The sequence below is a fragment of the Siniperca chuatsi genome, linkage group LG8, assembly GCF_020085105.1.
Source record: "Siniperca chuatsi isolate FFG_IHB_CAS linkage group LG8, ASM2008510v1, whole genome shotgun sequence".
In the NCBI taxonomy this organism is placed as follows: Eukaryota; Metazoa; Chordata; class Actinopteri; order Centrarchiformes; family Sinipercidae; genus Siniperca; species Siniperca chuatsi.
The window spans coordinates 18,039,788-18,052,266 of record NC_058049.1 but is presented as its reverse complement, the minus strand read 5'-3'; the positions used below and the strand labels follow the sequence as shown (position 1 = coordinate 18,052,266).

Below are 12,479 nucleotides of genomic sequence, written 5' to 3'. Positions count from 1 at the left end.
CTTATTGAAATATCCCCTTGGTCAGTGAACAAAGTCATGACAGTACAGCTGGCTTCAAGACTTAATAAGCTTTATAGTTATATTCCTGGAGAGACAGACACAGAAAGAAATGGACACAGAGACAGCTCTAAATATAAAATAGTTCCACATTTTGGGAAATACGCAGAGTTAGATGAGAAGGATGATAACACTTATGTCTGTTTGATAAATATGTTTCTGGAGCCAGCAGCTAGCTTAGCTTAACATAAAGACTGGAAACAGCTAGCCTGGCGACAAATTCTCGTTTTTCAACTTTTTGTATGGATTCAACAAACGAAATATAACGTCTTAATTAATGAGCTTTAGAAGTGTATGTAGGTGGATTTTGTTACCTTTGGACTGAGCCAGGCTAGCAGTTATCCCCTAATTCCAGTCTTTGTGCTATGCTAAGCTAACCAGCTGCTGGCTGTAGCTTCATTGGTGTGAGAGTGGTATTCTGTCAAGGTGAATTTGAAATGTATTGTTATTATAGTGTTGCGGGTAGCCTAGTGCACATAAATTACTGATGGCACCTTTTTTTAAAAATCCCAATTCAAACACTGTGTAACAAAATAAACAATTTAAAATAGTTACAGGGAACCTTAGACCTTTGCCAAATAGATAGATAGACAGTCAGACAGACATATTTGGAGTAGTCTCGGCCTGTGTGTTACCACTTTGATGGATTGATATGAATGGAAGGATCGTTGTATTTCCAACAGCATATGAAGGCACCATTTGTGTCTTCCTGCAGACACATCAGCCCATATCCACTTATGTGGGTTTCGCGGTCGGGTGGAAATCTCTAGACAAGCACGACTATAGTTTCGGATGTTTACTTTGGTGAGAAATGGCCTCCAAGAACTTAAGAAAAGCTTTAGCAGAGACGCTGGAGGATCTGAGTCGGGATGACTTGAGGAGGTTCTGCTTCCAGCTGTGCATTAAAGAGCCGTGGATTAAGACCAGCGACCTGAGGGGTCGAAACCCCATAGCGATCACAGACCTCCTGGTTTCATCCTTCTCCGAGGTCGATGCGGTGTCAGTGGCTGTGAACATACTGAATACGATTGGCTGCAAAGCGGAGGCAGAGACACTAGGTAACGTTTTTACATTATTTGATGCAGAAGGAGAAGAGTATGATCAGTATAATTAGCGATAATATACCCTTAATAACTAAAACCAAATGGATGTATACGGCTGAACTTCCGGGCAGCAACCATAGACTATAAAATATGGACGTAGTCTCCGTGATGTCACCCATAGGTTTCTGAAGAGAAGCAGGTTCACCGGCCGACTGGCTCCCAACGGGGCAAAGACTTGGAGCCTGGGTGCAGCTCAGGCGGCCTAATGAAGCTGCAGAAACCGGCCACGTTCATTATGCATTACTTAAGCCTTAAGCCATATATAAGCCTTAATATAATTTGTTGAAATTGAGTTGTCAACTATAGAGACCAAAACAGACCTGCCAACACTCCCGTGCCAGCCTCAAGTGGAGGAACTGCAGTTTTTGGCACTTCAGCTTGGCTTCATTTGTTTGCAACCAGGATATTTGACTGTTGCCTTTTAACTTTCAGTCAGTCACATAACTTCTGCTCATAACTGCACTGACGCCACCGCTGGGGCTCACTGTCAATCATCTCGACACTACTGGGCTGTGGTCTTATAGTCACAAAAACTACGTCCCATCTTTTCCTAAACACATGAAGATGTTAAGGAGAATTCATAACGCTAAGCTGAGCAGGCGGCGCCCTATCCAGGGCTGCGTTTCATTAGCACTTCTTTTTTTTTTAAATAAATCTTTATTAAGTTTCAACAGGTTACATACAAAGTTTTACAGAAACACAGCATAAATAATTCAATATAAATTCAAAACAGGAATATTAAACAAAATACAAAGTGGAAAAAGTGATAAAGTGCACAGTGAGGTGAGATATTAAAAGTCCAGTGTGTTCCAGGGGAGTAATTGTCTTTTATCCTCCTGAGGTCAGACAGCACATGTTTCACGACCATTTTGCTGTCAATGACAGTCTGCTGTAAGACCATGGCACATCTAGTTTTCCAGATCTTTGCAGAGATGATGCTGATGACCAGCTGAAACAGTTCTTTTTGTTTTGTAGGTAACTTCTCTTCAAGGAGACCATACATGACTTACATTCATACATTAGCACTTCCACTTCCCCTCATCTCTTGGTATTACGTAACAGCATATGTCGCACGCAGGCCAATTGGAGAGCAGAGGGAAAGTGGGTGGGGGAGGAGCGGGGGATTTAAATTGAACGCACCTTCCCTTGTACACTTTTAGCCCAAACTATCGCGGATCAACCACCAGTTGTAGGCTTATACTGCTTTTTACAAGTCATCAGAAATAGCTGGAGACTCATTTCAATGAGGCGAAGGCATCTTCTGCGTATAATTGCAATATGTAGGCAGTTTGTATTTAGCTGCACCAGTTTCTGATTTAGACATTTCTGTTTGTGATCTGTATCATGATTCTCATAACTATTATTGCTACGGGTTTATGATATCTTGCAAAACAGCCATTTTCCCATGCGTTTACAGATAATGTTGGGAATAAAGAAATCATACAAGCTGAACAGTACAACAAGTAAATATTAACTGCAATTTTCAGTAAAATATCAAGTTATTAATGAGATTTTCTTAAGAAGCTATCTGCTAAGTAGGCAACATTTACACTTACAACATTACTGCCACCTAACCATGGATGTATTTTCCTGCACCAAATGCATAACTGCAATGCATTGTGGGTGATATACACCTATGAAGTGACCATCGTTGTTGACTCGCTTTTATTACAAGTATAAGAATTGTCATGTAACTCAAAGCTTTATTATATTCAAATTTAGTAATAATGTCTTTAGGCATAATTGTTATAGAATGTACAGTCTTGTTATAAACAAACTTCTCTGTGTCCCTCCAAAACACAGATGAGGAGGGGCAGTGACAAAATAAATGCATAACTTTTTCTGGCTCAGCGCCACAAGAGGTGCATTTAATATCTATGTCAATAAATTTGGAAATTCCACGATGAAGCTACAATGTTCTGAAGAAGGACGTGTCGGTCATGTTGGTCGTTTGTTTTTGTGAACAGCTGAATGGTGCGTCGCTTTAAACGTTGCTGCCATGTAGAATTAGAAGAACAAGATCAGAAATATCTAATGACTAAGTTAAATTAATCTCTTTCCAGCTTTTACATAAATATTACCCCACTAAACTTTATTTAAAACTGATGATAATAATGACTTTGATGATAATTGCACCTTTGTGGTTTGAGTTTTAATGCTTTTCCTGAATTTGTTTTGTGTTTTTCATGTTCCATATTCATAAGAGCAAATTTACTTAAGTTAAGCCCTGCTTAAATATTTTTTTAAAAGAACAATATATGCGAACAATTCTAACTTCAGACAATTTGAAAGCAGTTAAACTTACAAATGTATGTCGTACCCTCAACACTGTATTGCATGGTTTCCAGTTACTCTTAAAATGTATTATAGTTATATAATATAATGTAGTTCTTTTGTAATTTATAAGTATAGTCTATTTTTTCTAATTAATTAATTCTAATTAATGTCTCTGTTGTATTCCCTTTTTATTTTTTAATTTATATGTAATGTAATTTATTTTTTCCTTATTCCTAATATAAGAATTTATATTGTATTTGCCTGTTTTTGGCTCTGCTTAATACCCCCCTGGCCTCTTCACTTCTTTAATGTTCTGAATATGTATTATGTTTGTTTGCTGACTGGGACCTTAGTTGCATGTCATTCACCCATCTCATTTCCTGTCATTGCTATACTGACAAAATCTCTAATCAAGGCAAAAAAAGGCCCAACAAATACTTTAAAACAAAAAAACCCCAAACCCTTGACTCTTTTTTGAAATGCTATACTTGGTGTGTCTGTCAGTACTAATTGTCTCAAATTAAAGTCCAACATATTTTTAAAATTGTAATGTAATACTTTGTCTTCTTATTTTAGCAGTCATGAAGGAACGTGGACAGTTCACACTTCATCCCAGGGGCAGTGAGTCATTGATTTTGTTTTTTGTTACATTGCATCGATGAACTACTGTAGAAAATTACTTGCTCTGATTTTGAATTTAACATTAAACATATGCTCTCAGAATTCGTTTTTTTGTTCCCAAATTTCAAATGCACAGTTTGAAAATATTACCTTAGTCCATTTAAAATGAATTTGTGGGTCTCCATTCTCTTAAATCCCTGTTTACATGAGTCACTTTTGTTTTGCTTAATTGATCTCTGTTAGTTACTGCAACAAGTCTTCCATTGAAAATTCCAATCAAGCATTGTAAAGTGCTTGAATGTGATACACACAACATTCAAAAAACCAAAATGACAATCTTAATGTAATATGTGATGAATGTCCATCAGCTACATTTTCAATATAGAAAGACATACTATATGTATAGTATTTTGCAATGAAGTCTGTCTTCGAACTAATCACTAATGAATATTTTTTCTTTCCGTCTTCACTCAGAGAATCACTTTGTGGATAAATATCAAATTCAGCTGATCGCAGAAGTGAGGAACGTTAAACCAATTTTGAATGAGCTCCTTACCAAGGGGGTTATTCAACAAGAAAGTTATGATAAAATCATGGCTCTCCCGACCTCGCAGGAGAAGATACGGGAGCTCTTTGTTGGTCTGAAAGCTGTTGGAGTCGGAGGCAAAGACATCTTATACAACATCCTTGAGGAATTGGAGCCACATCTTATCGAGAACATTCATCAAAAGTAAACACACAGGCTTTCACTTTGGGCTTTTTATGCAAATTGCTGTCTAACACATAACCTTTTGTACATAGATTTGTTCAAAAGTGTTGCACTGCCATACCTGCCTTGAACAGTGAGGCTAATTTACATACTAAAAATTAGTAAATAGGTAAACGTGTATGTTTCCTTTAGCCAACTAGAGAAACAGACTGCAAGGACCATGAGTAAGCAATATTGATTATCCTTACCATTTCAGAAATGTCCTGAGAGGGGGGTCGTCGAACGTCGGACATTTGAGGAATGTCACAATGGAAATGAGAGTGAGTAGATCCTAAACTGTCTAAAGCATCATTATTGACTTCTGGATTGGGTAGTTTGTGCCTCTCATCTAATTCTCTTTCAATTTTGAGACTTATGGATTGATGATTACATTCAAGAGTCAATATTTAAATTAATATAATTTAAAGTTTTAAAAATTGAGCTTTAATACCTAATTTAATTATAATTTTAAATGTAATTTAACAATAATTACCTTGTTTTTGAAGACATAAGAAATCCTTAGACTCTTTGATTGTGCCACTACAAAAATACTATCTGTACTACTGTTAAAGATATACAGTGACTCTAAAGTAAATTAGACTTTTAACCTGCTTCAGAAGTTTTTACTAGATTCCTTTAACTCGGCAAAGATGGTAAAATAAAATGTCCCCTAAGGATGACTGGATTAAAGTTGAGCCCAAAGTGAACCGTGAGGATGGAGAAGATGCTCCAACTTACAGGTAAAAAACGTCTTCAGATACTGTGTAACGGCAAACCCATTTTCACAGAAGGAAAACTAAGATCTTTTTCAGTGTTGTTACCATTAATTCCAGTGCATTATTACAATTATCATGGTAATGTTATATTTTACAGCAAATAAAAAAAAGGCAGATTTAGTTTTCTGTTTACATTGACAGTTTGTCTTTCAGTATTTCAGTGTAAAGGTGTAAAGTTGTTTTCTCTTTCATAAATTAGCCTACAGACTGAAGCAGGTAACTTTGAATGCTGTGTATCTGGCATGCGCTGGGTTTGTAAGGAAAAGGTCAGCTTCAAGTACCGGTTTGGCTCTTGGGAGGAACACACAGAGAGACTGGAAACCATGCAATACATCCCCGGAGGTCCCCTACAGGACATCACAGTCATTGATGGAAAGTTCGATGAAGTGTATCTGCCACACTGGATCTGCACAGGTAAGCAGACATCATACATTATAATAGGGAAAAAAAACGACGGAACAACTTTGATAGAATGTCTATAAAATCCTTGATGCACTTGTCTTTTATGCAGATGACAACCCTACAATTTTGAGCAAGTTTGCAGTCCTACACATAGATACTTGTGGAGATGTTGTGGAACAAGTGTCTGAGGTCACACCATCCCATGTCAAGTTGTCCGAGCCAATTTTCTCTCCAAGAGGAGTCCTGATGAAAGCCGGCTTTCCAGTGAAAATTAACTGTAAAGTGTTAATTTTCAAGACCAACAAAGCATTCCTCACACTACATGTTTTTCTGATCCCTCGTGATCCTGCTCTACAACAGGTTATTGGATACCTTACTGTCACTACATTGATTCATAGACAACAATGTTGGCTACTGTAACCTTGAAGCGTCTTTTTGCTGAGAATGTCTCTTTTTTCACCACAGACAATAAAGGAATTATCCAGTGGATACAAAATGATCGAAAAGCCATACCCAGTAAAGTCCCTGAAAATGCGCAACCATTTCATCCTCACAGCCGATAAGGACAGTGCAGAAATTTCCCCTGAAGTACGGTTTGAACTGTCTTTTAGCTAATAAATCTGAATGAAATGTGCTCCAGAAATACTGTATATAAGATACTGTACTGTCTTTTACTTATATTAGGCACAGGTTGTTAAATGGTAAAAAAAACAACAAAACATTTTAATCATCTTCACAAACATAATATGCTTAATTACTAAAAATCATTAGTATATGATTAACTGTAAACTATTACAAATAAATATGGCAAATGGCTTTGTTAGAAGATATTCTGTAATATCTAATATAATAGGTTTTTCAAAGATCATATTGCTGCGAGAGGTCATTTGTGCTAATTAATTTTGGCCTTTTATTTCAAGATCATTTAAAAGACTTAAAAGGTCTTATCTTATTATCTCACTAAATTGGTATCTGTGGGATAAAAAATGTATTAACACCATTTGTTATCTTGAGATAATGAGGACATTAATTTAAAAAAAAAACAAACCCTAAAAACAAAATGGTCAAAGCAATAGTTAGAGATTTTGGAAAAATGCTTTCTTTCAAAGAGTTAGCTGAGAAGATCGATATCACTGTTGTACGTGTCTGTTTAATATGACGCTACAGAGATGATTAGCTTAGCTTAGCTTAGCATAAAGACTAGAAACAGGAGGAAACAGCAAGCTTGGCTCTGTCCAAAAATAACAACATCTTCCCACCAGCACCTCTAAAACTGACTAAGTAACATGTTGTATCTTGGTTACTGTGCCTGGTCAAGAAATACTCCGGCTTATAGGCTCCCGTAAAAACCACAACTTGTTGTTTTTACACTGTGGTTTTTGTAAGGATTAAACATATGGACAAACATAAGGATTAACCTTTGGACAGAACCAGGCTAGCTGTTTCCCCCAGCTTCCAGTATTTATGCTAAGCTAAGCGAACTGTCGTCTGATTTACTTTATTATTACATTAGAGTGGTGTCAATCTTCTCACCTAACTCTTAGCAAGAATGGAAACACGCATTTTCTCAAAATGTCACACTCCAGTAATTGTATCTTTTGGTAAAATACAGCGCCTGTATTTCTCTTTGGCTCCCTGTCTAAAGATCTCTTCAATTTTGAATATCAACACATTTTTCTTGACCTTACTTGACAAATTACATGTGAATTAATCACATTTTTAAAATTGACCCTGGCACAAAGTCTAATTCTGCTCCTTATATATTTCTGTAACAGAGTTTAAAGCTTGTATATGAAAGCAGTGACCCCAACTTCTTTGAAGTGTTCATTGACAGTCCTGACAGTAATTTCCAGCTTACACTCAGTCATGAATCTGGACCAGTCTGGACCTGTGTGATTCGAAAAGGTCAGTGGTTATAAAATATTATTACAATAGTATATTTACGCTACCTATGTTAGTGACTTGTATTGTGAATGCAATACATAAAAGCACCACATAAACCAAATATCCATATTATATTTTTCTACATTTTATTTCAGATGACTATCAAAACACTGGTGAAATTCAGGTGATGTATGGTAAGAATCACTTAGTGAGCATATAATGAGTATTTAGAAGAACAAACAATTGTTTGAAGTGTCATAAATAGATCTTTCACTTCTTTCACTTCACTTTACACAGCTTACAAACCCATTGATCATCTTGGTATGGTATGTTATAAATGATGTCACTTGAGTCAGTGTTGGTTGGGGTTAAAAACTATGTTTGAAGATGAAAAATATCTGGGGGTGTGGAGTTAGAAAGAAGTGAGCTTACCAGACCTCTGTAGCTCGCTCCTCATCTCTGCTTGAGGCTAGCGGCTCGAGGCTAGCATAACACACCTGAATCTTCGGCTGTTGAGCTGCATTGTGGGTATTGTAATACTCAACTCAATGAAAAATGTAGTTGCTCATTGTTCATCAAATAAATAGGTATTCGTTGAGGATAAGGAGGCAAACTATCAACACAGGTTCATGGAGTTGAAATAAAATTTTGTTTTATTGATTTATTTAATCTGATGGAGAAAACAATACCCATTTTGTTTAAAAGTAAATCTCTAAGAGTCCAAAAAGCCATACTATGATGTTAAAGACAACTTTTTCAATTTTACCTGTTTGGAAACCACATGGGTCTTACAGCATAACTAAATGTTTTTTAATGTCTGTGCACTATGAACCACCTTAAAAGGCCAAAATTGTAGTTGTTCAATTGTGTTTTTATCACTTTATTCTTTTAGATCATGAGCTTGCCAGAGTGAGGTCTACACTTGTGGCCAACATGTCCGTAGAACTTATCAATCAGCTGCTCGATGACCTTTTAGAAGATGGTGTCTTGAATGACGGGGAGAAAGACTCGATACTTCAGGAGAACAGTACCAGAGCAGACAGGGTACGCTGCCTCATTGACATGGTGAAGAAGAAAGGATGCAGAGCCACGAGGCAGATTGTTACTCACCTTCAAAGAAGAGATCCTTCCCTTTCTGCTGAGCTGGGGCTGGCTTTTGGCCTACCTGTTTAGGCAGGTAAGGTCTGTGTCAGTTGAACTGTTCAATGTTATGAGCTGGGGAGGCCTTTATCTTATTTATCTTTCCGTCTTTCAGTGCCTTCAAAGTGCATGAGCTTGAGGGAGCTTATCTTTTTTTGTTTGAATTTTAACTTTAATTTAAATTTTTAACAGTAATCTGATAACATTGATGCTGTATTTTGTTAAATCAACTCAAAGCACTTGATTAAAGCTGCACTAATCAATATTTTTGTATTAATGCTAATACGTTGGTTATAACAACTTTATATGTAGATAATATAGTGTATATTAAAAATACACAAAATACATTCCAGTAGGAATCTGATGAACATAAGATTATTTTCTGGGATTAACAAATATTAGTTAATTTCTATGAAAATGAAGTACCGATTTATTTTTTGGGGGGAAATCCAACCACTTCTAACATTTACTTAAATTACATTTTGTTGCAATAACATGCTTTTGTAATCAGATTTCAATAAAAAATTATATTCAATTTTGTAAAATATGTTGTGCTTGATAGCTCCTCTGGTATCTAGTGGTGTAAGAAGTACTCAGATCTTTTACTTAAGTAAAATTAGCAATAATACAGGGTAGAAAGACTCTGTTAAAAGTAAAAGTTCTGCATTAAAGTTTTACTTAAGTAAAAGTACAAAAGTATTAGCATCAAAAAATACATAAAGCACCAAAAACAAAAGTACTCATTATGAAGAATGACCTATTTCAGAATAATGTATATTACATTATTCGCTTATCATTATGTGTGCATCACTTTTATGTTGCAGCTGCTAAAGGTGGGGTTAATTTTAAGTACAGTACTTGAATACATGTACTTATGCTACTGGTGATGCAACAAGAGCAATTAATCCGGCACCAGAGTATTTTCACTCAGAGAGCGGCAGACTCCCTTAAGGACCTCTGTCACTGACCAAGGACTTTTACATCCACTGTGTTGTGAAGTCTTTATGAATTAATTCAATTAATGTAATTTAATTTATTTGAGTAAATGTAATTGTATTCAATTAATTTATTTTAATTGATTTAATGTAATTAATTTTGATTAATTTAAGGCAATAAAATGTATGTGATGTAACTGAATTAAATTAAATTGATTTTAATTAATTGATTTGATTTAATTTATAGTTCAATTTAATTTGATTTAATGTGGATTTTTTATTTCACATTCACTGTTTTATGTAAATAAAATGAATTTGATTTAATCAAATTTAAATCAATAAATTTATTTTAATTCAATATATTTATTTATTAATTTTAAGTGGAGTAGAAGTAGAAAGTTGCAGAAAATGTATACTCAAGTAAAGTACGAGTACCTCAAAATGGTACCTATAGTACTTGAGCAAATGTACTTAATGTACTTAAAGTAAAATGAAAGTAAAAGTTACTTTCCACCACTGCTGGTATCGCTATTGTTCGAACTGTGGCTGGGCGCCCTCTTGCATCTTTCCATTGACTTTCTATGTGCACCTCCTGAAAATGCCTTTTATTGACCGTCTCACACAGATGGGTTTATGCTTCTGCGTCAGGGTGGTAAATTTGGACTAAAGGGTAATTTCGTTATTTTTAAACCTGGGCCCTATTACCTGAAATTACCCTTTAATACCAAAAAATAACAGCAGCAGTGGCAGCAACAAATACAATAATACTTAACAGTAAAAATTATAAAAGTAATTACTATGTATTTTGTTCAGGCCATAGAGGGAAATTTGTGGGGGGGAAATGTATTTAGTTAAATGAGTGTGTTTAAACCTTTCATCTATTTTTAGGCTTAAAACATTTGCAGTATATGAATCAGGTCATCTTCCTATATAGCAAGCTTGCTACATAGCTACGTTTTATGGACAGTACATATATAACAAGATTGGTGATGAAAGGGCCTCTCTGAAGGGAGCTTTCTAAAAACTGAAAAATGTACCCAGGTAATGTCACCAAGGGTAACTTGGGTCTTGAAACTACACGTTTATAACAAAAAGCATGTGTGACAAACTGGGGGTGTGTATTTTTAAAAGATGCCTACGTCTGAGTCTAATGAAAGACACTATTAAATTGCTTTATGGGAAATGTAGGCTCCAGTGTTTGACCCCCACTAGGGACTAAAAGTCAGGATATCTCCATCTCTGCTGAACCGATTTGACCATACTTAAATCTATTTTTGGTCTGTGGAACAGATGAGTAACTTTCTACTGATTGGTTATGCAAAACAAAATAAAATAACATTATCAGGCTAATACACAATGATCATCTTGAAATGGTCTCCAAGGTAACAACAGTATGTGCTTGTCTACCAAAATGTGAGGAATCCAGACCTGCTCTTAACTGCCTCCCCAAAAGCCCAGAGTCTGACATGGCTGCAAATACGTGACGGTAGTTCTTGTTGAATAAGGCACAGAGGAAAGAGTTCAGAGAAGAGTTAGCATATCTGAGCCACATGGAGGTCTCCAGGACCAGGGAGCTGATGCTGTAGCCCTTCAGAGGATGGACCACGTTCACACAGAAAAAAGGAACCAACAGATCAGGAAGACCCCCATGATCAGACCCAGTGTCTTAACAGCCTTCCGTTCCTTCTCCTGAGATTATCTTTCCACACAAGACTGGACTTGTCTGGTGGAGTCAGTCCTCATGGGGTTTGTTTCACCTGAAGCTGCTCAGAATGGTGATCGATTGCGTGGATCCACCTCGCTTGTCTCTGGGCAGCCTTGACGCTTTTCCTGTAGGCAAACAGCATGAAACCCATGGGAATGAAGAAGGAGATAGCCGAGGTTGCAAAGGCATAAGGGGCATGAAACGTGGCCAGACAGGTGTGAGTATCCTGCTGTGTGCTGCTGCTTACAACAGCAAGAGGCGACTGAGGGTACATGCCGAGGGAGACACAAAGGGAGGAGATGACCAGAGGCAGAATCCAGCAGAGCAGCAGCAGCATGGACACACGTCTGGGAGACATTCGGGCAAGGTAGTGCAGCGGGTCGCACACTGCTATGTATCGGTCCAGTGCCATGCAGCTGAGATTAAAAATGGAGGATGTACAGAGGGTGACGTCCAGCAAGAAGTGTGCTCGGCAGAAGCGCCGCCTGAAGTGCCAGCTGTCAATGGAACGCACCAGACTGAAAGGCATCAACAGCACAGCAACCAGGAAGTCCGCCACTGCCAAGGAAACCACAAAACCACTGGTGGGCGTCCGGAGGCTTTGGAAACGTGCCACTGCAGCCACGATGAAAAGATTTCCCATGATGGCAAAGATGGGGAGGCATAGCCACAGCACACAGACTTTAACAGTGGTGCTATGAAATAAAGCAGAATCGCTGCCGTCATTAGTCAGGCTGTGGTTATCTGAGGTGTTAGTCCCTGGCATGGAAATCGTGATACAAGCCATCAGCCGCTCAACTGGTTCATCAAGTGAATGCCTTTCCCTTCAGA

General features: G+C 37.2%; 1 protein-coding gene and 1 pseudogene across 4 annotated transcripts; one reads left to right on the top strand and one right to left on the bottom strand.

Moving 5' to 3' along the window:
• The first annotated feature begins 696 nt into the window (after window positions 1-696).
• LOC122880174 (NACHT, LRR and PYD domains-containing protein 1 homolog) lies at window positions 697-12,411 on the top strand. 4 transcript variants are annotated; one of them, XM_044205029.1, is made up of 12 exons: window positions 698-1,115; window positions 4,014-4,058; window positions 4,533-4,576; window positions 4,673-4,788; window positions 5,024-5,087; window positions 5,482-5,546; window positions 5,782-5,996; window positions 6,094-6,344; window positions 6,450-6,572; window positions 7,760-7,889; window positions 8,024-8,062; window positions 8,761-12,411. In XM_044205029.1, exons 1-12 carry the CDS (start codon window positions 869-871, stop codon window positions 9,039-9,041), a joined length of 1,620 nt encoding a protein of 539 aa, XP_044060964.1. In that variant the 5' UTR covers window positions 698-868; the 3' UTR covers window positions 9,042-12,411. The 4 variants fall into 4 exon arrangements, with proteins under 4 accessions (XP_044060961.1, XP_044060964.1, XP_044060962.1 ...); XM_044205026.1 differs by having other exon boundaries at window positions 697-1,115; window positions 4,017-4,058; window positions 4,533-4,788; XM_044205025.1 differs by having other exon boundaries at window positions 702-1,115; window positions 4,533-4,788.
• LOC122880176 lies at window positions 8,499-12,435 on the bottom strand (annotated as a pseudogene).
• Window positions 12,436-12,479: the final 44 nt, after the last annotated feature.